Source organism: Aythya marila, assembly GCF_965140915.1.
Source record: "Aythya marila genome assembly, chromosome: 8".
Classification (NCBI taxonomy): Eukaryota; Metazoa; Chordata; class Aves; order Anseriformes; family Anatidae; genus Aythya; species Aythya marila.
The window spans coordinates 23,519,348-23,545,438 of NC_139049.1; the positions used below are offsets into that span (position 1 = coordinate 23,519,348).

General features: G+C 50.8%; 4 protein-coding genes across 6 annotated transcripts; 2 read left to right on the top strand and 2 right to left on the bottom strand.

Annotated features, from left to right (window-relative positions):
• Positions 1–565: 565 nt before the first annotated feature.
• Positions 566–8,585, bottom strand: LRRC41 (leucine rich repeat containing 41). 2 transcript variants are annotated; one of them, XM_082765685.1, is made up of 10 exons: positions 8,466–8,585; positions 8,278–8,364; positions 7,564–7,634; positions 5,625–6,771; positions 4,745–4,990; positions 3,728–3,892; positions 3,056–3,154; positions 2,478–2,600; positions 1,513–1,588; positions 566–815 (listed from the first exon to the last, which is right to left on the bottom strand). In XM_082765685.1, the coding sequence occupies exons 1-10, from the start codon at positions 8,572–8,574 to the stop codon at positions 581–583; spliced, it is 2,358 nt and encodes a 785-aa protein (XP_082621811.1). In that variant the 5' UTR covers positions 8,575–8,585; the 3' UTR covers positions 566–580. The 2 variants fall into 2 exon arrangements, with proteins under 2 accessions (XP_082621811.1, XP_082621812.1); XM_082765686.1 differs by lacking the exon at positions 3,728–3,892.
• A 275-nt stretch (positions 8,586–8,860) lies between these two features.
• On the top strand, positions 8,861–10,034 carry UQCRH (ubiquinol-cytochrome c reductase hinge protein). The gene is made up of 4 exons (XM_082765803.1): positions 8,861–8,955; positions 9,042–9,065; positions 9,176–9,337; positions 9,759–10,034. Exons 1-4 carry the CDS (start codon positions 8,914–8,916, stop codon positions 9,789–9,791), a joined length of 261 nt encoding a protein of 86 aa, XP_082621929.1. The 5' UTR covers positions 8,861–8,913; the 3' UTR covers positions 9,792–10,034.
• Positions 10,035–11,242: 1,208 nt separating this feature from the next.
• NSUN4 (NOP2/Sun RNA methyltransferase 4) lies at positions 11,243–14,149 on the top strand. Of its 2 annotated transcripts, none has more exons than XM_082766668.1 (6): positions 11,243–11,345; positions 11,626–12,038; positions 12,339–12,493; positions 12,658–12,812; positions 13,332–13,456; positions 13,667–14,148. In XM_082766668.1, the coding sequence occupies exons 1-6, from the start codon at positions 11,244–11,246 to the stop codon at positions 13,938–13,940; spliced, it is 1,224 nt and encodes a 407-aa protein (XP_082622794.1). In that variant the 5' UTR covers position 11,243; the 3' UTR covers positions 13,941–14,148. The 2 variants fall into 2 exon arrangements, with proteins under 2 accessions (XP_082622794.1, XP_082622795.1); XM_082766669.1 differs by having other exon boundaries at positions 11,267–11,341; positions 13,667–14,149.
• Positions 14,150–14,385: 236 nt separating this feature from the next.
• On the bottom strand, positions 14,386–24,647 carry LOC309881080 (vitamin D3 hydroxylase-associated protein-like). Its single transcript, XM_082766667.1, has 15 exons — positions 24,371–24,647; positions 22,853–22,966; positions 22,390–22,533; positions 21,428–21,561; positions 20,843–21,049; positions 20,019–20,059; positions 19,533–19,657; positions 19,160–19,285; positions 18,674–18,771; positions 18,405–18,504; positions 17,479–17,522; positions 16,967–17,006; positions 16,273–16,381; positions 15,841–15,986; positions 14,386–15,680 (listed from the first exon to the last, which is right to left on the bottom strand). The coding sequence occupies exons 1-15, from the start codon at positions 24,578–24,580 to the stop codon at positions 15,555–15,557; spliced, it is 1,764 nt and encodes a 587-aa protein (XP_082622793.1). The 5' UTR covers positions 24,581–24,647; the 3' UTR covers positions 14,386–15,554.
• Positions 24,648–26,091: the final 1,444 nt, after the last annotated feature.

Consider the following 26,091-nt stretch of genomic DNA (forward strand, 5'->3'; position numbering starts at 1 on the left):
TTAATTTTCTTAGGAAGTAAAATTTTCCAAACAAAAGCTCAAATGTGAGAGCTTTATTTAGCTTTTTTTAATTACTCATTTGAAGTGGAGGGAGGAGTTCCTATTTCAGGAATCACACTGGCTGAGGCTGTCATTCTGTCCAACCCCCCTGCTCAAAAGCAGGGTAACCTAGATCAAGTTGTCAGGGTCCATGTCCAGAAAGCTTCTGCTGTTTTGAAGGACTGAGATACTTATTAATGAGATATTGGCTGAACCAACATGGAATTTGTACAAAACTCTAGTGAAATAAATAACTGCTTGTCCGGAGATCTGCAGGATGTCACAGAAGCTTATTTGATGCATCTATCCTGTTTAAAGTCTAAAACTGGAACTGACAGACAAACTGGAAATACAGCTGTTGACACAAATGGCCACCTCTATCGCTTTGCTGTGGCACCTCTTCTTCAAAGGAACAGAAAAGCGACAAGACAGCTTCACCTTGGTTGAACCATGCAAAGAAAACCCTACCTGTGTTAAGTCTTACTGGCCATGGACAGAACTGATCAAGTTCAAGCTGATCTGTCTTCTCCTCTTGTGTCCATCACATGACACTGATGTAGTCAGCAAAGGCCTGGGAAGAGTCCCACGAGTCATTGACCACGCTGCACACTGCTTTGAGACGCCGAAGTGCTTCTTGAGCTGTCTCAGCATCCTGATCCAGCCAATTTTGAAAGAGGCGGAGGTGGGTGAATTGAATCTGTCCCCCTCTCTGCTGGATGTGGCCTTCTAGCTTCTTGGTGAATTCCAGGAGTCCATCAGGTTTAATGCAGTTTGAGCTTTCCAGGAAAAGGAGGACAAAAAACTCATTAAGAGTCTAGGCTGCAATTTGAGCAGTTTAAATCACTTGCCCCCTCTAGTAATTACTCATGCAAGGATGAGAGGATGTTTCAGTGTAAAATACAGCTTCCTTCTACAGTATAAAGTAGGAATGATCCCTTAATGTCAGTTTAAAAAATAAACACAGTAGTGCAGGTTACTGCCTCTGTTTAGGGCCATTCAGGCTCAAAAAAAAAGAGCAGTTCAGGTTGAGAACAAAGATGATGAAAGGAATGCAGAGGCATTCATAGGATCTGAGAGGGGCAATGACAGCGCTCACTCCCTGTGCTGGGGTGGTGGGAACAGAGCTGTTCATGCTGATGCCTGTGAATAGATGTATGTAGATCCATCAGTTCTAACCTTCAGAGCAAGGAGGGGATGCAGCAGTCTCCCAGGGGAGCAAAAAAATGAAAGCTGCTTTGAAGATGGAGCCTGACTCATTTATAAATGTGCAGGGCAACCCCTCAGGGAGTATGGCCTGGCCTCAGAGACACTGGAGATCTCTGAGGTTCTAAGTGCCCATTCTCTAGCCACAGTGCAGCATTCTTTAAGCTTTTCTTGTGCACACATTCCCTTAAGGAAGGAACAAAACCCTGCTTGGGCTTTTCCTGGACTTCCTGAAACAATAAGTACAGTGTGTTAAGAGCAGCAGAATACCTGACGTCCAGCTGGCAAAGAGAAGAGGAGGAATCTTCAGAGAAAATGTCTGCCAGGGCAACCAGCCTGTGATTCCCTAAGAAGGGAGAAACGCAACTGTTAGATGCAAACTGGGAATGATCCTCAATATTTAAAGCGTTTTGGGGGTGGGAGCAGTGCAGAAAGGTGGCTTTGAAGATGCATTGACAACACAAAGGACTTATCTTCAGTTTGTCCCCAAGTGAGTTCAGACCCCAAACAGTATTCGAGGTGCTAGAAATGTTTGCTGATGGGACAGGTTGTTTTACTAGAAAAAAATCCTGGTTTTTGTTTTGCAAGTTAAAATTCAGCTTTGTTTTGAAACAGACAAAAGCAGAGGCTTAAACACAAACCTTGACAATTAAGTGCATTTCAGGTGCTCCCAAGCTTTCCTGTTTTATTTCATTAAAAGATCAGAAAACAATATTCTGGGTGGACTTGAAATTCATTTCTCAAACATTTCTACGTGGTCTGTAATCCATAAAGGCAATTCCTGCTGTAGGTTTGGTTCTACTTCTTTAAAATAACCTTTACTAGTTCCTACCCCTCCAGTGCCTAATGAGTTCTTAAAGCTTTTAAGGCCCAAAGTTGGGTAAAATCTGTGGTTCTGGATGAGAAGTAGTGTATCTGCTGCTGTATCCATTCCTGTCAGAGGCTGAAGCAGATCAGCATTCAGCAGATCTGAACTCCTGCTGATACTTGCTTTAGCTACAGAGAAAAATAACTGTAATGTCCCTGTAGCACCAAGACTCCTGGTGCATTGCTGAGTGCTACTGAAAAAAAAAAAAGTTCTCAGCCCCCTCATTTTATGAGCTAATGGTGACTAAGCTGACTCCGCTCACACATCTGTTAAGTTTGGCACCAGCTAGGAATGGTTCTAACTCCAACACTGAAGCTACCTCCAGGAGAGCTGGTCCAAGGTCATGACCAACATCCACAATACTCACCAAGGCGATTCCCAGGCAGTCTGAGGCTCTTCAGAGATGAATTTCTCTTCACTGTATTGATGATTTCCGTCAGAAACTCAGCAGTGCAGCTTTCAAACAGCCGGCAGAAAGAGAATGAGATTTCTACAGAAGACATGGATTGACAGCACACGTTAGTAACTCCCTGTGTGCTTCATTATTCCTTAATTACATCCTGCATATAGCTCCATGTGCAAGAACAAAGTTTCCCTAGCAGGAGACCACACGACATCACTGCTGTTCTGTCACGTGAAGACAGCAGTCACTGCACCAGGGAGGTGGCTTTGCCAGCTGACCCAGTTAAAGGCTGATGCCTTCTGCAGGTTAAAAACCTTTTTTTTTTACAGCTAAGACCTCTTTGCAGCACAGGCTAACTTTGCAGCTGATCCTCTCTGCCCTGCTGGCACATAGAACCCAACACATTCCCCTTCTGCCAGCATCTACAGCTCTGCCCCTGGGACACTGACGTTTGGCCAAACCTTTTGAAGATCATTTCTTAAACATCAGCCAGCCAGCCAAAACAGCCAGCTGTGGCACCAAGACCCAGGAGCTTGCTGTACCTTGCAAGACGGGATCCTGAAGCAAAAGCAGAACTTCTTTTTGGTGGTCAGCCAGGTTCACATCGTGAAAGCTCAGCTTCTTCAAGCTTGGATTGCACTCTGAAAGCAAAATGAGTTCTCAGGTCAAGTACTGCACGGCCTTAGGATAAAAAGAATCTGACCCAAAAACCAGCTAACACCCACAAACTACTCGGCAGTGGATAAACTGTGCTGGATTGTGGATAATTAAAAAGAAACCATCCTGTTGTGCAGAGCATTCATGAGCTCAGCACAGAAAATGGGCTGGCTGACACCCACTTCCTTTTCTCATGACTCCAAGGATGTTCACACTGAAGCCACGGACCCACCTGAACTGGTTCCATGCTAAAAAGACTGGCAAGACACGGACACGGCAAAAGCCCAGAGTTTAGATACAGGAGGTTCAGGCACCTGAGCACCTCAGGACTGCTGCTGGGTGTTCCCTAGCAGTTTGTGAGCAAAGTCCCACAAACACAGCAGAACTGCTTCCAGACTGAGGCTTCACCCAGCAGAACTTCCAGCCAGAGGTAGCTTCATCAGGCTCTGGCAGAGTCTGAGCCAACTAAAAAGCAAGCAGCCATTCCTAGGATAGAAGAGCACCAGCAAGGAACTGCTCTGTGTCACAGTTCAGCTACCTGCGGGATAGCAGAGTACCTTTAAGTGCCTGCAAAAGGAGCCCGAGCTCCTGGGAAGAGGGCAGTGTGGCGCTGTCAAGGGACAACTGCTGGAGAGACTTTGAAGCCTTAAGCACTGGCAGCAGGAACATGGTGTGCAGAGGTTCCCTGGGGAATCGGATCTCCAGCTGCTCCAGGCAGCTCTCTAAGGCAAGAAAAACAAACAACGATGAAAGAGCTTGGTCTGGAGTACCTGTCTTCAACGCAGCTAGGTCCCGGGGCAACCAAGGATCCGTGTGCCTGACGTGTCTCATTTAGGTTGATGGCAAGTGCTGGCCCCATATCACCATATGGGAACTCAGGCCTGTGGTAATATAAACCCCTCATTTCAGGAATCCTGCAAGACCACCAATTCCTGCTGTGTTCTGGCAGTGAAACAGTCCTTGAGAAAAGGCCACCCTTTATGCACAAACCTGTAGTTTCTTCCCAGACCACAACGTTCACTGACCCCACTCCGTACTGACTCAGGGGTTAGTTACTAGTTTTTACCCTGTTTGTTCAGGAGCTAATAAGGGTGACGAGAGACCTGTGAGCTGAGAACACCCTGCTGCAGCTCCCTGACTTACTCAGAAGCTTGCACAGCACTGCCATCTCCTCTGGTGCTGTGACCATCAAGAGAAGCTTGCCCTCTTCTTAAAAGTCATAAGACTTGAAGCCTCACAGTCAGTGGCATGGGCACAGAAGCTCCTGAACAATTTAAAGATCTGGTGGGATATGCTCCCTGTGGGCTGCTGGGCAGGTTGGGTCTGGTCTTGTACAAAGCCAATGCTGTGGCAGGCTGGTGTGGCATTAAGGTGCTTTGTCCAAAACAACACAGAGAGCATCACAGACTGGAAATGACAGGGAGCACACCACCACCACCACCTGAATCAGAAAGGTGAGGCTGTAATCACTTAATTACACGCCACTGTGACAATGCAGAGCTCAATTCTTGTATGTCAAGACAACTCTTATCTGCCTGCCACATCCTGTGCATCGCTCAGGATCTGTTTCCTACCTGGGATTTCTGCATCACTGCAGCTTGGATTCCCCTCTGGCCCGTTCCCCTCCAGCTGGTTCTTGAGGTCGAAGCTGACGGAGAGTGTGTGGAGCTGGGGAAGGGTGCTGAGGATGCAGCGAACGAGCTCCATGCAGGGCATGTGGGAGAAGACGTCGCTCATGCGCAGCACGTGGAGGCGGCAGTCCGGGTGTCGGGAAAGGGCCCGGAGCCCCGAGAGGATGCAGAAGATGTTCGCACCCAGGCCTGGAACAGCGTTTGTACAGAGAGGAGTTAGATGTGCCTGCGCAGAGGCACCATGCACGCTCAGCTGGAGCTCCACCAACAGCAGAGCTTTCAGCTCAGCTTGTCCAGCCAAGCTACTGCAGTCAAAGGCTAAACTCACAAACTGCCAGGGGGTTCCTCCTAGGCACGCCCTATCCACAGGTTAAGTTACAGCACTGACTGCATACAGGGGAATCCACCAGCCTGGAAAAACTGGCAGGCTCAGGGCCCACCTCACTTCCCCACCAGGAAAGTGTAGCTGGTATCTGACCAGGCTTTGGTTCATCTTCTGTTTTGTTTCCTGGCCACCCCATCTGCCCTTGTGATCCTACTGGGCTTAGGTTGCACCTCTCTTTTCTCCACCCCGATGTGCTATGTTTTTGCAGTTCCATGCTTTCATCTCAGCACCATTTCCTCTGACAAATAAAGGTTCCTCTCTTATTCTTCTTGCCCTCAAGCAAGTCCTCCCTCTCATTAAACTTCTCTACCAATGCCATTCTCGAGATCAGGAACCAATACTGCCCCTTCCAGTACAAATAAGATCAGGGTAAGCCTGAGCAGTAAGTCAGACCCTTAGACAGCAGCTGGAAGGAAGCGTCCTGTCCGCACCACTAACCGTTGTAAGACAGAACCAGGTTTTCTAAAGACACCCAGGAGCTTAGCAGGTTACTCAGAGTCCGACACGTGTCCCCAGTCAAAGGGATGGAGCACAATTCAAGTGTGGACACACTTCGGAAGCGGGGAGCAGTTTTCAGAGGAAAGATCCCAGCAGATCCTCCTCTTTTCTTACAGCCAGCATTGCCAGAGCATGGATATCCACTGGAGGAACTAGTCCAGTTCCCAGCGTTTTCTCCCTCTGCGATGCTGTTTTTGTCAAGTAGTCCTGAACTGTCTTCTCTAGCAACAGTAAAAACAAAATCATACAGGTCATCCGGGTCAGCACACAGTCCCCTGCTGCGTCTGAGGCAGCGGCGTTTCTTCCCTACTGCAGATTTCAGCCGTCTGCGAGACTTTCGAAGGACCGGGTGACAGGACAGCTGTTTGGAGCAGCAAGAAGACCCTCCTTGCATGCTGGCGTGGTCACAGGACACCTTGCTGCTTGCCTCCTCACACGCTCGGTTTTGCAGAGGACAGCTCAGTCCGGAGAGGCCGGAGTTCTGGCCAGGGCCAGCTCCCTGTCCATCCCCCTCCACCTGCACATCAGCCTCCTTCAGAGCCCCGCAGGATCCCTTCAGGTTCTCCCCATCGCTCCACTCCCTCTCTGGTTGCTCTCGTGTTGACCCCTGGCTTTGGGCATTGCCCTCCTCTCTGCAAAGGCCACAAGGGCTGCTGCGATAGGCAAGAGCATTTCCTGACCGCCAAAAGCCAGCGCTCATGCTCAAAATGAGAACGAGAAGAACTGTGTCAGGAACAGGCCAGGAATATATGGACAACTGGCTGACTGAGCCGTGGTGAATCAGCCGGTGAAGAAGTAAAACCAGTGAATGCCTGACGGACTGGTCTGAGGAGAGGAGGTGCTGGAACTTCAGGATCCGCAGGGAGTGGGCCAGGTTCTCGAGCACTTTTTGGTTGTGCTCAGCAGTGAGCTCCACGGCGCCCTGCAGCATGTTGCACAGGGTGAGCTGTGTGACGTGTGGTGAACTGTGGAGCAGCGGTGAGAAATGATGGTCGTTGAGGCGCCAGTCAGAGGAAACATCCAAGACACCGTGAAGGACATTTGAGAAGAACGTTTCAAGAAACTTCTTCCTCCAGCAGGTTATACTCTGCAATGAAATTACCTCAGAGTCAACCAGGATAAAAACTCCTGAACAGCGCCACGCTAACAAAAACTCAGCCATAATTTCTTTTATTCTGTTTAAATCAAATTATTGCTGTCTGCTACACTGGTAAACAGCGTCCAACAAAACTACTGCTAGCACAACTCAGATTGTATTGCTAGCTTTCAGCATCCTTTTCTTTCCATCCATTTTTTTTCCCCCCGTGTTAATTGTTCAAAAACTGAATTGCTCTTGTCACTATCTTTTCATTCTGCTTCTGGCTTAATTTAAATATATTTCAGTGTTTTGAAACCAAAACTTGGGAATTTTCTTCCCAAATGTCTATTTACAGGCTACACAAGTTGGTTGTTGACCATCCTTTTGTGATCCTGAATTGATGGAGCTTTAGTTTTCATACACAAAACAATTCTTTCAAACTCACTCTCTTCTGTCAGGGTTTTCCAGCACCTTCTAATACATCAGCACATTTTTGCAAGCGTAGGTGTGAGTGTGACAGGAGATACTGGCTTTTATCTTCTGTTTCCCTAAGAATTGCATCTGAAAAGACAGAGTTTATTTCTTCAGCACACTCACTGGTGTGAAATCAAGGCTGCATATGCTGCACGTCCCATTATAAACTGTTTCCCCAAATGATTTCTGTACCAGGGCCATGTCTCTAAGCTCTACAAACACCTATACGTAAATGCCAGCAGTGACCAGGAGCAGCAGCACACTCCAGAGCGAAACCCTTCAGCAGACAGCAGAATCGGGACATCAGTGCCCTGCCGCTTCCCTCACCTCCGAGTTGGGGGGCCTGGTTTTCATCACGTCATCCCACAGCTTGCGCCAGACGGGCTGCGTGGAGAGCCCTGAAAAAAACCCACAAACACAAACATATCACCCCTTCTTACCAGCTACAAGTCCTGCTGCAGAGCTCAGCCCCTCGGTGCTTGTCTGAGGGGGAAGCTGAGGGAAAAGGGGTTCGGGCAAGGACAAGGAAGGTGTTTTGTGGTCCTTAGGTTGAATGTGAGGAGGTAAAGACAGTGGGATTTAAAAGTTATGGGGTACTCCAGCTTGGGATCATGCCTCCTGACAGGGGTATGTATCCCTGTCTGGTTGGGCAGCGTGAAGCTGTCCCTACAGTTTGGGGTTCCATGAGGGAGAGCTCCCTACAAATTGGGGTCCGTGAGAGGAGTCCCTACAGCTTTGGGGTCAGTGTGTGTGTGTGTGTGGGGTGCCTACAGTTTTGGGGTCCCATGAGGGGAGTCCCTACAGTTTGGGGTCACTATAGCTTTGGGGTCCATGAGGGGAGTCCCTAGAGTTTGGGGTCCTTTGAGGGGAATCTCTACAGTTTGGGGTCAGTCGGGGGGGGGGGATCCCTACACTTTGGGGTCCGTGAGGGGGATCCCTGCCATTTGGGATCCCCCCCTCCGAGCCGGGGCGAGGAACCCTCTCCCCACCGGCTTAATTTTGGGGGTCCCCCGATCCCCCCCCCATCCCCACCGGCCGCACCTGCTCTCCGCGCGGCGGCCTCGGCTCTCTCCAGACGGAAGACGGAGAGCAGCGGCAGGAGCCCCCTCAGGAGGTGCCCGGGCAGCGCTGCGGAGAGCGAGAAGGAGACGGCGGCAGCTGAAGGACCGGCCCCCGGCCCTCCGCCCCGCTCCCGTGCCTGATGCCGCTACCTCCCCTCGCCTCCTTACCCCACACATCGGGCTCCAGGGCCGCCATGCTGCGGCTCACGGCCGCGGCGCTGAGCGCCAGGAGGCTGCTCGGCCCCTCCGCCGCCATAGCCCCGCGCCGCGCCGCCATCTTGGGGCGGGGGCGGGCCGCGCCGCCGCCATTTTGAGAGGGGAGGCGGCGGGCGGCCATCTTGGGGAGGTCAAGGCGGGAAAGGGGGAGCAGGGGAACGGCGGCCATGGTGGCCCCGGCCTCGGGTCTCTGAGGGCAGCCCCGCTGTCAAACCGCTCCCGACGGCTGCGAGGAGCAGCGAGGGGAAAAGCGAGGGGCATGTTGTGAAGAGGGGATATGGCGGCTGCCATTTTGGGAGGGGAAGCGCTGAAGAGGGGCGGGGAGGGCGCAGGGCGCTGCGGGGACGTTTCCGCTGCCGGGGCGGGCGGCGGTGACCGTGGGAAGTCCTTCGGGGCCGCCATGGGGCTGCACGGAGCTGCCGGGCGCGGAGGGGAGCCTGAGGTGAGCGGGGACGGGATGGGGATGGGGCAAAAAACGTCTTGGTGCCCGTTCGTGTCGCTAACGGCTGTGCTGTGCTCTGCCCGCAGGAGGAGGAGGAGGAGGAGCTGGTGGTAAGTCGGGGCTGAGGGCCCCTCGCCTCGCCTCACAGCTGGGTCCGAGCCGTGAGGGGCTCGGTGCGGGGCTCCCCGTGCTCAGCACAGCCCCTGTGTGTCCCCCCCAGGACCCCCTGACCACCCTGCGGGAGCACTGCGAGCAGACGGAGGAGTGTGCCAAGGCGAGGGAGCGGCTGGAGCTGTGCGATGCCAGGGTGTCCTCCAGGTCCCAGACGGAGGAGCAGTGCACCGAGGAGCTCTTCGATTTCCTGCACGCCAGGGACCACTGCGTAAGTGCACAGCAGGCCGGCCCTCAGACAGGCTCCTGAGCGTGAAAGCGTGATGCTCGGTAGCTCTCGAGTCATGCCAAAATCTCCAAAAAGCTGTGAATGTCGGTGCTTTTTCTTATTAAACGTTTCTCCTACTTGCTACAGCAGATCCAGCTTAAATTCTGTAGATTACTAAACAATAATGTCAAACAATGTTTCTGCCATGCAGGTGGCACTTTGCTATCTCAGTGTTGTATTTGCTTTTCCCAATTTAACCCCTTTTCATCTGAGGTGCAGCTTTGTAAGAAATCTCACTAGTTCTCTGGAATGACTTCTTGCAAGAGGGCCCAGAAAACCAAGAGACAGGCGGTAAAACCCTGTTGACTTCCAGCCCTTTTGAAGAGGAACTATCAGTCACTGTGTGCTTTGTCTTCTCTTTCAGGTTGCTCACAAGCTCTTTACCAAGCTGAAATGAACACTGGAGCGATTGTCCATCTGCTTCCATAATCTGACAGAAAGCTCTCGTCGGTTCATGGATTCACAGTTCTGCTTCCTGCCTGTTTATTGTCAATGTGAAGTAAAAGCGGAGCAGCTTTCTGGCAGTGACCGATTGCCAGCATGTCACTGCATCTGTTCTCATGCATGATGTGCAGCTACAGAAAACCCATGCTGATGTTCTGTAATTTTCCATAATAAACATTCAAAGTTCCTGTGGAAATGCTCTTGGTTTATTTCTTAGTCTCTGGTTCTCACTTGTACTGGTACTGGGTTAAGATGAAATGAGTGGGGGTCAGAGCCCACCTGTGTGTCCATGGGGAGACTTTTCCTCACTTGTGGGAATTTCCTTGTGCAGGCTCAGTGACCAGTGGCTGCTGTGATAGATAAGAATTTGTTGAAGCCACAAAGACATTTCTGAGCCCCACAAGACCAGTGTTGTTTACTTGGTAAGTTGTGACTAAACCATTTTTTGCAAAAATGCTGCCTTCCGGAGGAAAAGCATGAAAGGTTGACTTTTTATAGGAAAGAAACATGATTTTTGTAACATTCTTGAACAGCTAAATAGAATTACTTAAAAATTTGAAGTATTTTTTTTTTCAGACAGTTTTTTTTTTTTTTTCATTAGTGCTAATTATTCCCAAACTTGATACCTGACTCTCATCCTCAGAAAGCTGTGAGGTGAAGCCATTTCTGTTTCATGAGCCTTTGGGGATAACTGGCAGCTGCTCCTCAGGGGTTGCTAGCAGAGGTTGGAGAAGCTTCTGCCGTGGTCAGCTCTGTGTCCTGTCCCACTGTCCCAGTATGACTGACCATGGGGCTGCAGACAGGCAGGGTGGTGGTTCCCCCTAATACCGAGTGCAGGAACAGGGAACGATGCCTGAGTGGTGCACTGGGGACTTGGGCACTGCTGCACAGTGAGGTGGCATCATCGGTAAGCACCAGCCCGGGGCAGTGGGGTCGCGGGATAAATTGCGGGATGAGCTGAGCTGGAAGGGACCTGCAAGGATCACTGAGCCCAACTCATAAAATCACGCTGTTTCCCTTCGGGGTAGGATATTTAGGAGCAGGGAACGAACAGCGATGTTTAGGTGTGTAGCAAATGCTTCCTCAGCTCTCACAACATCACCTCCAAAATGCATCACCCTTTCTCTGACGGATCCCGAGCTCAGCCCCTAACGCACCCAAACAGAGCTTAACCCCAGCACCTCTCTAACCCTAGCACAACTTTATTCCCTCTCCATTTCCCCGGAGGTGCAGGATTTGCAAACATGTGGCCGTCACCCTGCTGCGGGGGGGCTCCCCCATCCCCATCCCCATCCCGCTGCCGCCCCCGTGCGGCTGCGGCCGCCTCCCGGGGCTCCGCCCGCCCGCTGCCGGTACCGGGCCCGCCCCGGAAGGTGCCCGTGGGTTGTGGGGGGGTCTCGGGGCCATGGTTTTGGGGGGGCGGCCGCTGCTGCCGCTGCTGCGATGGGGTTTGGGGGCCCCGGGGCTGGGCGCGGCGCCGCGGCGGCACCGCCACAAGGAGAAGTGGGTGAGGGCGCCGCCGCTCCCCGGGCACCGTGTAGTTTGGCTTTTCCCCCCCTCAGCCCTCCAGCACCCCCTTTTATCCCTGCTGCACCCCTTTATCTTCCTTCCTCCCCACCCTTCTGCATGCTCGCTGCTCCCCTCTTCCCTGCAGCCCATCCCCTCCTTGCATGGCAGCAGAGAGATCACCGAGTGTAGCGCAGTGGCTGGAGGTCACCGCGATGTTGGGGATTTTGCCTCTTGGAGATTTCATCTGTTCACACACACCCCAAAATCTTCTTCCCCAGGCTGCCACGGCGCCCCGCATCCCCGCCACGCGGCTGGCGCTGCACCACTTCGACGCCAGCTACAGCCCGCAGCTGGGGGAGCGCTGGCCGGCCGTGCGCGCCGCGCTGCTGTGCGAGCAGAAGTACGGCGCCCTGCTCAACAGCTTCGCCTCCGCCGACCACGTCGCCCAGGAGCTGGAGCTGCACAACGCCGCCGATTTCATTTCTGAAGCTGCCAGAAAGGCGCAGAGTTTGCTGCAGGGCTCAGAAGTGGGAGTGGAGAAGGGGGAGAGCGTGCCCCAGGAGGGGCATGGTGGAGGCAGGACGGTGACACCGGCAGGGACATCGCCACCACCACCGCCTGCCCCCATCGGCTCCAACATCAAGTGCTACACCTTCCCCAGGGGGGACATCACGCGCTTTCGTCCTGCTTGGTGAGGTGGTTTTCCTGTTTTCTTTGCACTGATATCAACCAGATGTAGCACACGAGATACAACTAGCTAAAGAAGTTGCATTTTTGAAAAAAAAACAAACAATTTTAGTTGGCTTTGAGAGGTACCAGACTATCCCCAGCTAGGCCTTTAATAATATTTTATTGACCATTCCTAGGACAAACCAGAGTTGCCATTGCCACTGTCGGGGTGTTAGCACCAGCTTCTTTTGTATGTGTCCCTCCTACCCTCCAGTTGTTTTGTTCCCTCACTTTCTTGCTTTTCTGTAATGGTGGTTTCCAGGCCAGACTCTCTGGGGCTCCTCAGCTACTATCTGATGGATGCAGCATCCCTCCTGCCCGTTTTGGCCCTCAACGTGCAGCTGGATGACTTCGTCCTTGATCTCTGTGCAGCTCCAGGTGGCAAGACTCTGGCTCTGCTGCAGACTGGGGCTTGTGGTAAGCGAAGGGGCTGTCGAGTAAAACTGGGATGGGAAAGAGTGCTGTGGTACGTGGCGCTGCCTGTCTGCCTGTTAATCTTTTGTGGTTATAAGAGTTGGGAATAATGTGTGTTTTTTTCCAGAGTGAATTTCTCAGCATGCTGTTTTCTCCTCTCGCCCCAGGGCATCTGGCAGCCAACGACGTCTCCGTTTCCCGCACAAAGAGATTGTACCAGATTCTCAGTAGCTACGTTCCCAAAAATGTCAGGGAAGCCGTGAGTGTCACGTCGTACGACGGAAGGGACTGGGCAGAGCTGGAAGGTGGAACTTTCCATAAGGTAAGTGATTGAAAACCGGTGAAGATTAGCCCAGCTATTTTAGTTTCCTCGTGTTTCAGAGGAAGACAGCAGCTCATCCAACAGTATAATTGTATAGTCTTGCACAGCCTGAAAAGCTGAGACTAAGCCACATACAGAGCAGTATTTCCTCTAGTTATACCCTTCTGCAGCATCTGGTGAGTATGGGCATCCTGAGCTGTACCTTTATCTGTCTGTATGATCCGTAAATATCCCATCCTAATTCTTCACTTGCAAGGGGTTAGATATGAAACTTAGATGGTTGCTTCTTGTTTCTCAACCCGTACCCATTCCCCTGACAGGCAGGAGCCTGGTAGGCTGTGCTGGCCCCTTAGTGGTTTGTCCTGCTTGGGGGAGGAGGATTTGTTAAACCAGGAGGTGCCCCCTCAGGAGTTTTGCTTTATTACCTGGAGCATGGCAGGGTTGGAGGTGTTGGGTGAGGTGCTGGGTGACCGAGCTCAATCTGAGGCCAAAAATGATGCAGGATCTCTGCTGCTGCAGGTCCTCGTGGACGTGCCCTGCACGACAGACAGGCACTCTGTGATGGAGACAGACAACAACATCTTCCACAGAAGGAGAACCAAGGAGCGTCAGATGTTGCCAATGCTGCAGCTGCAGCTGCTGATGTGAGTGAGCTTGACACTGTTTTGTTGTTAGCTGTGTTACAACAGCGGCTCTCGTTCCTGTCAGCACTGAAACCTCTTCTTACTTTGTGTGTACCTGTACAAAGCTCTCCCCACCTCATATGTGCTGTGTGTTGGCTTCCTGATTTCAGTGCCAGTGTCCTGCACTGTCCTGTTCCTCCTGTGATGGTGTGTTTGTTCTTCATCCCCTAGTTCTGGGATCCTTGCTACCAAGCCAGGAGGAGACGTGGTGTATTCTACGTGCTCCCTCTCCCCGCTGCAGAACGAATACGTGATCGAGAGAGCGATAGAAATTGCAGAAACCCAGTTCAACATCACGACCCACGCTGAGGACTTGAGCCACTTCCGCACACTCTTCCAGGACACATTTTCTTTCTCCTCAGATTGCCGGCTGGGGGAGCTCGTTCTTCCTCACCTCACAGCCAACTTTGGACCTATCTATTTCTGCAAGTTACACCGAGCATAGAAGGGGTGGCAGATTTTGGCTCTTGGGCAGCTCCAGCTTCCTCATTGTACATCTTTGGGCCATCTCAATTGGAACTTGCTTCCCCGTTGCTGGCTGTAATGAAATACCCTAGATTTCCAGGGAAAGAAAAACTACTTGATATTTATTTTTTGTATTAAAATATCTCTAAGGAAGTCTTTTTACTGCAGACAGAGAATAAATGAGAAAGACCTGCTGTGGAGTCTACTGCCTGTTTGTCTGTTTGAGGAGTTTAATCTAGGAAAGAGAGGTCTCAATCAGATGGAGCAGTTCATCTGTCTCAGAACAGGATAAATGGTGCTATGCAGATGTTGTTTTCTCCCTTGCATCTGACTGCTTCTGTCCTACATGAGCAGGTTCAGGATAATAAACACCATCTGGGGATCTCAGGCTTTCTGCCCCAGATCTCACCATCTGCATAATCTGTCTCTGCTTATCAGCTCTCTGCTGTTAGAAAAAGCAGCCTGAGGTCCTTAAAGAAGAGGTTCTTAAGAATGCTGCTTCACTGGGCTTGAAAATACACCTGTGGTGCTTGATAGCTGCTGGTGGAAACAGCTTAGTGCTGTGGAGAGGCAAGTGACTTGCCATCTCCCACAGACAGAGAGGTGTGAGCACTGCCATGGGTGCTAGATGCCACTTAATGTCCAGTGGGGAGCTGCATGATTTTGAGGAATAACTGTGCACTCATATGATCTCATCTGTCAGCGGAGGGTTACTCAAGTTTACAATAACATTTGCTTAATACCTGTATTTTATTATTTTTTTCAAGTGAAATAGTGATGGAGGGGGTAGAGAGACACAGCTGTATTCCCAGCAGGGCTGTTAGCCTCAGCAGAATAGCCCATGCTTGCATCCAGTGCCAGCAAGAAAATACTGCTGAGGGTAGCTCCCACCCATACCCATTGTTTCAGGGAGGTGCACTTCATAGATTTTCGATCATTTGAACCCAACATTAGACATTCTAACCCTCTGCATCACATCACGAGTGCCAGTGTGGCTGCAGAGTGTGCTGGTGGGGAACACTGCACAGTCACTAATGCAGCAAAAGGAACTGGTTGTTTTCAGCCCTATCAGCTTACTGGGGCAAACGGGGAGAAAGGAGAATGAGCAGCAGGAGAGGTGGGGGACAGACGGCAGGATAATTTGTGAAGCTGCATTGTCCATCTGGAGTCTTCAGATATTCTCATTTTTCTTCCAAGGAAGAATGTGATGCAGGCAAGGCAGGGTTTCCTTTCAACAAAGGAGTTTGGTGTTGTGAAGGGTTTGTATGATGAAGTGCTGGAGGATTTATGCTGATGTTTTGGTCTCTGCCTCAGCTGCTGAGCTGTTTATAGAGGTGAATCCAGCAGCGTCTCAGCCAAGACAGAGGACAGCGAGGCAGATTTGCAGTCCTTTTAATGGCAACTGAGGAAACTGCTGTGTCCTTTACAGGATCTGTGCTTGTCAGCAGGAAGAAGGGCAGGAAATGTGTTCTCTTTCCTCCTTCCCTCCTTGCTGGAATCTATGCCCTTCGGATTGCAAAAGGGGAAACTGATGCAGAGCCGCCCTGTTTGCATCTCGGCTGCCTCTGGCCCTGCAGAGCTGGGACTGGAGAGGCTACGCTGCTCCCATCCTGCGGCTGAGCGTCTCCACCTCCTTCATGAAGCGCAGGCACAGCTCCTCCTGCCACGGCAAGGCCACGCACTGCACGGCCACGGGCAGCCCCACGGCTCCTGCCACAGCCTGCAGAGGGGACACAGCGAGGGGTTACCTGGTGGAACTCAAGAAGTGCTTTTTTTTGCACTGTGCCCATATTGACAGACATTTAGGAACCACGGATTTCAGCAACACTTACCCTGAATATCCACCAGAAGTCTGCTCCACCACTTTCCACGTCACGTACCTGTTTCAGTGTCCTGTCCCAGGAGTCATCGTAGCATCCTTGGTAATGCTTCAGTTCTTCCTCGTCAGCTTCTGTCACCACGCTGACGGGCACGACCCCAGCGGGGAAGTTCAAGACGTTGTACAGCATCGTGGAGGAGACAGCAGCTGAGAGAAGCAAAACAGACAACACAGGCAGCTACAGAGTCAATTTCAGACATGTTCCTTGAAGCCCCTGAGAACCAGCTGCTTTTGTGAGGCAAAACTGCCCAGGGCTGGTCATCCCTGAGTCCCAGTCCTACTGCAAGAAACAACTGCCACCAGATCCACCTCAGCCAGGTGTCTGCCAAGCTTTATGGTTGTTGCTTTTCCTTCCTAATGCCCATAAAATGCTTTGGTGGTGAAGCTCCACGGTGCTCCTCTCCCCTCCCAGGAAGGTCCCAGGCTCACTTACGGAGGAGTTTCCCTGGGAATCCCACGGTGAAGGCAGGCCCTAGGACAGGGCACAGCACGACGTCCAGCTGGAGTTCCCTCCACTGGGTGATGAACTGCGAGCGGTATGCCTGTGGGAGGAGAGGGGAGATGACATCGAGGCCATGTCCACACCTGGAACACCTCGGATTCTCTGGGGCATGCACCAGGCTGTGGAATGGCTGTGCACCAGAGCAGAGGCAAGGCAGAGGAAGGGCTGGTTACAGCGTGTCTGCCCCATGGAGGAACCCCAGCTGGGTTGCAGTGCTATCTGGACAGATTGGTGTCATGGACTCTTCTCTTGCAGCCTGTAGTGCAGATACCCCCAAAGGGAGACCCACACTATGTGCAGGTGTCTGCCTCCACAGCACATGGCCAAATTATGGAACTGGCAAGGTTCCTCTTGAGCCAGACTTGCTTTCAGGACAGCCTTTATTGCTCTGGGACCAATGAATGTGGGCATTTGGGCGTGAGCATTGTAACCCATGAAGTCCTGAACCAAAAAGCCCAACTAGTCCATTCTTACCTCTCTTTTGTGCCTCTCCCCTTGTCTTTTCCCCAGCACCCCACTGCATAACCCCTTTGTTAAGTACCGACCCTCCTCCTCTCTGCCAAACTGACACCATAATGCCTCAACTCATAGCATGATGCCTGAGAGAAAAGCCCTCAAAACATACCTCTATTTGATGCTGTTGATTCCACAATTCATTCACTGACCTGCAAGCGGAAATCATAGTAACATTTTTTTAAGCTTAAGAAGAGGGGAAACTGCTTAAATAAGCCTTCAGGTTGATAAGCCTCAGTGATTTTAGCAATTATTTGAAACAATACATCTTCCTCAATTTCTCTGAAGTTTCCTTAGGCATTTAGCCAAGCTGTTAAGCAACAAATGTCTGGAAATGGAAGAGAGAAGGTTTCTCTTGTGAGCCTGGATTGAGTGCTTATCTCTGCCACAAGCTTCCTGTACGACCTTGTCCAAGTCCCTTAATCCTTTTAGAGTAACACTAGGGGCAGTGTAACACTAGGGAAGTGGGGAGACCTGTTCCTAAGGCTGAAGCTTTGTCCAGGACAGAGAAACCTCCTGCAGAAAGCCTGTTGTGAACCTGGTGCCCCCCACTCCATTATGGACACTTAGAGGAGAAAACATAGTTCATTTCCATGAGCATCCCTTGGGACAGTGCTGTCTTACCTCATTCCACACAAGGCATTCAGATAGTCAGCCAGGCGGGGAAACTGGAAAGGCAAATGATTCTCGTTAGGGGCATGGTGTGAGGGTGCAGTAATTTGTGCCATCCCAGGAAACCTCTGCTCGTGCCCTGACTCTATGGGGCTGCTGCGCTAAGGGTCAATAACATTGCTTAAGAATGCTCCACATGGTTCTCATTTTGCTTGGCTTCCAACTTCTTGTTGTTGGTTCTCCTTTTTTTTTTTTTTTTTTTTTTCCTTTTCCTTACAGCTCACTATTTCCTACTCACAGAGGAATGCACTGACCTGAACCAAGACACTTATTTCTGATAAATCAAACTTTTTTTTTTTTTTTTTTTTCCCTCGGTGTCTCATAGAAACAAGATTTCTGCAAGCATTTTGGTTGCCTCCCACACACTGCTACATTTTTGATCCTGTTAGCTGAGAACAACCCAACTGGAGAGAAGGGCAGTGAAAACCGGAGGATGCAGGACGAGAGGATGTTTATTGTACAAATGGGGCCGCAGTGCAGATCAGCTCTTATTAATCACCAGGAATCACTGTGAAGGTGTGCTCTTTGGAAGGCCTCAAAGCAGGGATAGAGCTTCAAACTTGAGTTCCCCTGCTGTACTAATCCCAACGCATAAATCTGTAGGAAACTGGGCACCACTAGATACAGCATCTGAAGAACCACTTGCTGTGGGTTCTGCATTATTCTTTACAGCTCTTTGCTGGTCCTCTTCTCATTTCCCTTTGCACTGGATAAACCCCATCAGGGCTCTACAAAAGACCTTCCAAAGTGACAGCATGTGCCTTGGCCTAAAATCCCCGTGTTTGCAGTTAGAGGTGGCTCCCAGCACCATCACACTTCTAAGCATCTCAGGGCCTTGCTGACACCTCTCTGCTTTGAGCTGGAGGCCAGGAACTCACCAGAGGTTTAAGAATCAGAGCCAGCAGCTTCTTCACCAGCCTTGGGATCTTGTAGCAAGTCACCTGTGGTTTTAAGCTTGGATCTACAATATTTCCTGTGCTGAGAGATGACAAGAGGAGGGGATCATGCCAGAGGAGCTGTTTGCCCTTTCTCAGAAACCCAAATATCTCCTGTTTGGGGTGTGAGAGGAGCTGTGCCTGTGTGTTGTGCTCAGGGGCATGGGGATAGGGGTGTTTTAGAGCACTCCTGCCAGAGGGCTCCTACTTACAACTCATCCAACCAAGCACGGCCTCCATCAGCAAAAAATGTCTTCAGAAACAGTTCATTCATGACATACTGGATCCGAAGTGGAGAAAAGGGCACCAGCTGCACCAAAACACAAAATCATTTGGCAGCCTGAGGATGTGAATAATTTCCAAGGCCTGACTGGGGATATATTCACAGGCAGAGCAGAAGCCTCCCTGGGCTCCACACACTGGTGGAGGGGCCCATTTCAGCCCTTTAGCCATCTCTCCATATGATTATTTGTCCCTGGCAGCTGTTTGGCTCAGATCTGAGACCTCCTCATTCCTCCTCCCCCCTGTTCCAGGCAATCACTCTCCCCTCAGTGCCATGGTAATTTAAGATAGCGCCTCTGTTATTTATCCCACAGCTGGGCCTGGTGGCTCTGTTCAGCTTCTGAAGGTTGATTACAGCAGGAAGGGGCAAAGCTGGGGTCGCCCTGTGGGGACAAGTGTGGGGTGGTGGTGCTCACCGTGTGCCCTGCTGCCTGCAGAGCCTCCCTGGTCTCACGCACCGCCCTGCGCATGCAAGGAGGCAGCAGGAAGAAGCCGTCGGTGTCGTAGTACCCGACCCGCAGAGGAGCAGAGCTTGAGTACACCTGGAGCAAAGGAGACACCAGTCTGACATTGCCTTCCTCCCCACCCTTTGCTGGGGTCTTTCAGTCAGATAAACCACACTCCAGTTGAGAGAATGGAAATAATTACTGCTTATTTTTGCTCGCCATTTTATTTCCCCTGATAATTATGAATCGTGCCCTCAAAGAGATCTAGCCAGTTACTAGAAACCAGTACTATAAAGCTAACTGGATCCTTGAGGCATGTAGGACTGTTAAGGACCAGGCTCACCTCCTCGTTGAAGGGGATGGGGGGCACGGTGGGGTCCAGCCGGAACATCTCCTCGCAGAGCAGTGCCTTCATGCAGAGGGCCAGGCTGTCCACATCTCTCGCCATCGGCCCCAGCGCAGAGGGAACTGGTATGGGACAAGAGGAAATGTCCATAATAAGCAAAGGAGTGTGCCAAGCACTGGTTTGTCCCTCCACATGGTCACAGTGACTGCAAGGAACCATCAAGCAATGAGGTGGGGTGTTTTAGGTGGCTTCCACACAGGTCTTGGCTGCCTCAGGCCTTTCTCAGGTCTAGAGGATGACTTAAAACCTTAGAGGTGATATAACTTCTCTGAGGTGACCCCCAGGAGCCATGGCAGTCTGCACCGGGGCTTGTTGAACCCAGGCCAGAGTCTCATCCTGCCCTACAAAGCCACCACATTCCACTCTTCCTGCTTGTCACAGCATACAGAAAAAAAATAAATAAAAAAATTGAAATTCACATACCTGACAGGATCCCACTGACTGGGCCATTCACTCCAGACAGGCTGCGTAAAAAGAAAAAAAAAAAAAAAGTATGTTGTAATTCCAGTAAGAGGGAGATATTCTCAATACATCTGAATAGAGCATTGTGATCTTCCATTCAGGACCTGAACCAGAAATAAATTATTAAAAGTATTTGATCTGAGCTGAGTAAAACAGAAATTTTTTGTCAAATTAAAAATAAATAAAAAATCTAAACCACGACAGCTCTTAGTTGTAGTTTAACCAAAAATGTTCCATCTTGGAGTTATTGAACCACCTTAGCCCCTCTTTTTTTTTAAATTCCAGGTCAGTTTTACGGTGAAAGCACTGCTGTTTCCAGGCAGAACCTAGCAATATTGCCTCTTGGGAAAGGTTTTGAGCAAAGCAAGCCAGCATTTATGAAACTGTCTTGTTTTTCCCTCAAATACTTGCTGTGTACATCATCCTTCTGCTGAATTTGGCAATTAGCATCCGTCCCTCCAAAACTGCAGCTTGAGGGCAACTTGACTGTATGGTCCAAAGAATTTTCTCTCTGTCTCTAATTTATAAGTTAGGTTTTCCCTTTATTTACTTTCAGAGATTTAGGGACTGACTCTCAGGCAGGTCTGAATTCCCATTTCCTCACCAAGGACACGCTGTCCTGTGTGACCAGACAGCAGACCCATCCGTGTGTTGAGCCCTCCCTGAACACGGTGGGTAGGGCACAAGGTAGGTGTGAGCTCAGAGGGACATGTTGTGCCTTGGGAAGGAGCAGAGTGGGTTTGCAGGCTCCTTGCAGAGTGGGAAGGGCAGATCTCTGCACCTACCTGAGCCTTTTGGCCGTGGGTTTGAGCCCGCACAGCCCGCAGAAGCTGGACGGCAGGCGGATGCTGCCACCAACGTCCGAGCCGATGCCCAGGATGGAGCCTCCCCCTGCGATCAGAGCTCCTTCCCCTCCTGAAGAGCCTCCGGGGGTCTTCTGGTGGTTGAGGGGGTTCAGGGTCTGGCCAAAGATGGTATTGCTGCAGTCATAGCTGAGGAGAAAGCCAGCAAACAAACTGTCTGGAAGAGTCTAGCACCTTTACTTTGTCATCTCTCTCTTGCACTGGGCTTATGCAGCATAGCCAACCCCTCCTTCCACCCCATATACCCTTTGGGACAAGGCTCATTCCTATGAGCCCCCACTTCCCATGCACAAGTGCACTTAGTTTTTCTTATGTCACGGTGTTTTTTTCCCCTTCATCTTACAGAAAAGCCATTTTCAGTTCAACTGAGATGGGTGACAGCTAATGGAAGAGGGACTCATCTGCGAAACATCTTAGGAGACAGGAAGGGGCCTGTCCATGACCTAAAGGATGGGTTTTGGTTTCAGGAGCACAGCCAGAGGAGAGATTTCTAATGATTTATGTTACTTGAAGAGGGATTGCGGCACGTTGGTCTTAGCGAATGGGATGGCCCCCTGTCTCTTCAAAACCTTGACTAGGACGCTGTCCTCCTGCTCTGGAGTGCCCAGGTATTGCACAAGCCCACAAGTTGACAGTTGCCCCTGCAGAGAGGAGAAGGGACAGTGGACAGGGTCAGCACGGTTCCCCTGCAGTTTTGGAAGGAAGATCTGCTGTCCCCCTTGGGGAGTACTAATCTATTCCTCTTCATGAAGGGCCAAGCACTCCCTCTCCTTCCATCCTTAGCAGAGGGCTGCTATGCACTTACAGGGTTAAGGCTGCTTTGGAACCTGTGGTCCTTTTTCAGTTAGCTCTGGTACCTGGGTCTTGTTTTGCTAAAGGGCTCAACGGACAAGCTACAGGTCTGCAGGAATTCAAGGTTAATGGTTCCTGCTGCCAGTGAGTTTTTGGAAGCTGAGCCCTGTTCCTATCAATCATACAGCAAACCCTGAAGCCTAAGTCCAACTTATGGCTCAAAATACCACATAGCCCAGCTTGTGCTCACCCATGTATCAGAGGAGAAATCATTTGGTTTTTCATTGATGGAGGCCCTGCAACAGATGTGCAGCTGGGGCCCTTTGCTCAGGATTTATCTTCTGGCAAGAGGACTGCTTGTGAGATCAATGCCGAGTCTGCTCCCACCAGCACGAGTGGAGTCACTGAAATCTGCCCTTTCAGTGACTCTGTCTGGCCTAACTCAGTTCAAAGAAAGCACCCACCAGATCCAAGCACCTCATGTGAGGGGATCAGCAGCTCCTAACTGCCAGGGCTGCAGCTGCAATGAGATGTGGGGCCACAGCCCCAGGCCCAGCCAGGCTTCCTGCGGTATAAGCAAAGGAGGGATCGGGCCCCTTCCCCACCCTCTGTGTCCCCCCACATCGCCACCCAGCCTGGCTCATGATGGGATGCTTCAGGGGAGCAAAGGGAAGCACCTTGTGGCCAATGTGGTCCTTGATGCTGACAGGGATGCCGTAGAGAAGCCCCTTCTCCTTCTGCCCTTGTATTTCCTGGAGCTGCTCCTCAGACTCTGGGATAAAATGTCGCACACAGTTTGTCTGCTGGGTCACTTCCAGGGCCTTTGCCAGACACACAGAGGAAGAGGTGTTAGTTAAGAACATCTTAATGATATAACTGCATTCAATAACTATCTGGATCTTCGAAGCAAGTAGTAGTGGTAACCCCTCCCAGAGCATCCTAGCTCAGACCATCTCAGATGGCTATCTCATTATGAGCACGACCCAGGAGTAAGAGGTATTCCTGTCCTTTCATATCTTTCCTCCGATATCTGCTGGATTAAAGACTTGCTATAATCAGCAGCTCCAACAAGTCTTCTCAGTCACCAGCCCATACTCCAAAGCAAGCAGAACAGCCCTTCATGCTGCACACAGCACTCACCTTCTCTATGTAGGTGTAGAGGACGGTCTTGGGGGACAAGGACCCTTCCTGTAGTCTCCCAGCAAGTTCCAGCAGGGGTAGGGACAGGATGGTATCTGTCTGCGCACTGGGGACCTGAAAGATGATGATGAGGAAGAATGGCAGGACAGCATCTCCAGGTACCCATGGCAGGGGTCTCTGCCATGTCTCACAGGAGATAAGTCCCTTGTATTTTGCCAGCATTAACAACAGAACTTGCCAGAAAGGCAGATCATGAATGTGGGGGCTCAGACTCTGAACTGATGATTGCTTCACCTGAGTGTAGAAGACCTTCATGCATCCATTACAGTGAGGGACACTCACAATCGCATCTGAGCCTCCCTTCCCACACTGTGGGACTTATCCATTGACTCAGAGTTAATCTCATCTGAGCAAACCAACCTGGTTAGATGAATGCCCTGAGTTGGAAAGGACCCACAAGGATCACTGAGTCCAACTTGTGCCTTAAAGGTACCAAAGTCCTTGCACACAAGTCTCAGGCTGGCCCTTCATCCCTTGGTATGGGTACAGGCACTATGCTGACAGCCCTGGCATCAACCTGGGGTGGCAATAAACACCTAATAGCTCAGGCCAAGCAAACTAAAGAAATCAATAAAGACTCACAGGTGGGTGAACTCTGCTTAGGTGAAGACAACTGGCAGTTCTCAGAGACACCATTTTTCTAATGTATATATATATATAAATATGTATTTTTAAAGTTTTAAGAAAAAAGACTGTAAAGATATATATCACTGTGGTTGCTTTGATTTGTCTCCAAGTGCATTACCTGTGTAGACATGATCTGGCTGAACCAGCACAAACGCAGAAGCAAACGGAGCAGGGGGGAAAGGAGGGTTAGAAATGAGTGCTGCTGAACTGCAGGAATTGCACCCACATCCATGCTGGTTGGGTGCCTGCCTCATTCATCCCCGTGTTGTGTTCTGGTTGCTCACAGGAGAAGTTAAGTGCCCTGTGCCTCATTAGTGTTAAGTTAGGCCAAGTCTCTTCTGGGCAGATTGGTGGGCCGGGAGGCCTCACTTGCTGGGAATCCTGGTGAAAATTCTTCCTTTGAAGACTCTCCAAGAGCTATCTAGAAGGCAGGTTTTAGAGCCAAAGACAGAGGGGTGTGGACGGATGTATAAACTTAAGAGGTAGGAAGAGAAAAAGCTTTTTTGCTTCTACACATAGAGGCGAGAGATATTTATAGATCCCTAAAGATCGAGAAGATCTGAATTGATTAAAATCCAGTGCTTCATCACCTTTGTTGCCCATAACCTCTTCCAGTGTGTAATTCACATCTCCCTGGCTGTAGGCTCCCACCACATCTTACAGCTTGAGAAAAGCAGTGATCTCCCTTCCTCCCAAGGCAGCCTTTCCCCTTGGTGAAGGCTGCTGGAACATCTCCCCTGGGCTCTCTGTGACAAAAGCTAGCAGCAGGAGCTGAAGAACAACGTCAGAAGACACACCGGTGGGACTCAGCCTACCCCAGGGATGGGTTACCTGCTCCCTGAACTGCCGGACAGCCTCTGCCATTTTCTTCACACCTTCCTCCCGGGTCCTCTGAGCCTCTTCCATTTTCTGCTGGATCTGCCTTTCACCCAGCCACTTCCAGACTACCACGGCCACCGCTGAGCCACAGAGAAGGCCGAGGGCAGCAGCAGGAGCCACTTCTGGCTCTGGCAGGAGCTGTCTCAGCTGTTGCTGGATCATTTTGCTCGACCCTCTGATCTCTGAGGATGGAGGGAGAAAGAGAAGCAAGGCAGAGAGCTTCCCTGCCTCCCCAGGTCTGCTCCTTCCAGCACCAGCGTCTCAGCTCAGCAAGTAGTTTATAAATCCAAAGCTGACCCCTGCAAGAGATGCCTTCACGGGGGCATGAAGTGGGGAATGATTGATGGAGAAAGGCAAAAGGTTAAGTTTGCACAGCCAGTGAACCCTGGGCTGTATTGGGTTTATACAGGCTCTCCGGACTGTGGGAAGTTCTCTGGTGGGGAGGAAGGGCTGGGGGATCAGCTGGTCAAAAGAAGCAAGGAAATAGCTTCACTCCTGTTTCCTGTGTAGCCTAGGAGGACAATGGAAGAAGGGGAAAAAACAGCTTGAACTCTCAAGGTTTCCTTGCACAGGAATGAGGACAGTATGACGAGAGGATGCGTGGCTGTGGGGTACCCACTCATCCACCACAGCAGCCACAGGCAGTTTCAGGAGGCCCGTGAGATAGGGCTCAGCTCTGCCACAATGCCTGCACGAACCAGAAGGAGAGGTGGGTCCAGCCCATGACAGAGCATGTGGTTATTGCTTTAGGAGTAGAAAATCCCACAACATTGCAGTCCAGAAGCAAAATATTCCCATCAGATATTGAGACGGCCACTGCTGAGGTCCTTCCAGCACAGACGCCTCTCACTACAAGCACACAAGAACCGTGCTCTGAGCTGAAGGCAAGAGCCCGGCCAACATCAGCCCCAAAACCAATGCCATGGTCTGGCATGGTCATCCAGTTTTGGCTGGCGGGTCCTCCTATGGGTCTCATCTTGGAAAAGGTTGTTAGGTGGCTGCTGGGGATTGTGCATTACAAAATTTCACAAGGTTGCACTCGATTGCCAGAAGCTCAGAATCTGATCTTGCTCCAACAAGGTGTGGAACTGGGTATGGAAAGGAAGGTGGAGCCTTCTCCCACGAGGGCTGGACAGTCCTCTAATGCTTTAGTTGCCATCCACTGTCATGTCCATCATTAGCTCTAAGACAAGTTCACTGTTTCCTCTTCAAATTGGTGTCAGCAGGGAGAGTTCTCTTTGTTTTTAATTGGGGAAATGTATGAGGGGCTGTGGAGAAAATTGGCTTTGACATCCTCTAAGAAATAGTCTGGAGTTGATGGCAATTAGCTAGGCGGTAACAAATTAAGCACGCCACTTTCTGTGCTTTCTTTTAGTGGAATCCTTGCTCAGAGGATGCCTCCTCAGTGAATTGTTCATTTTCTGAGAGCAGCAGCACAGGGACATGTCTGCAGTGCCCCCAGCTCCTGCTGCACGGTGCTTGCTAGGGCAGGTGCCTCAGGAAGGTGCATGCGAACAGGGTCAGCCCACATCAATACCCAAATCCTCTCCCAGCCTCTTGGGACCCATGCAAAGGCTTCCTGAGTCAGAGGTGAGCTCTTTGTGTATGCGACAGCAACACGACCCTGCGATGGGCTGAGCGGATGTGGGAGTTTTTTCCCTGTGCTGGCAGGC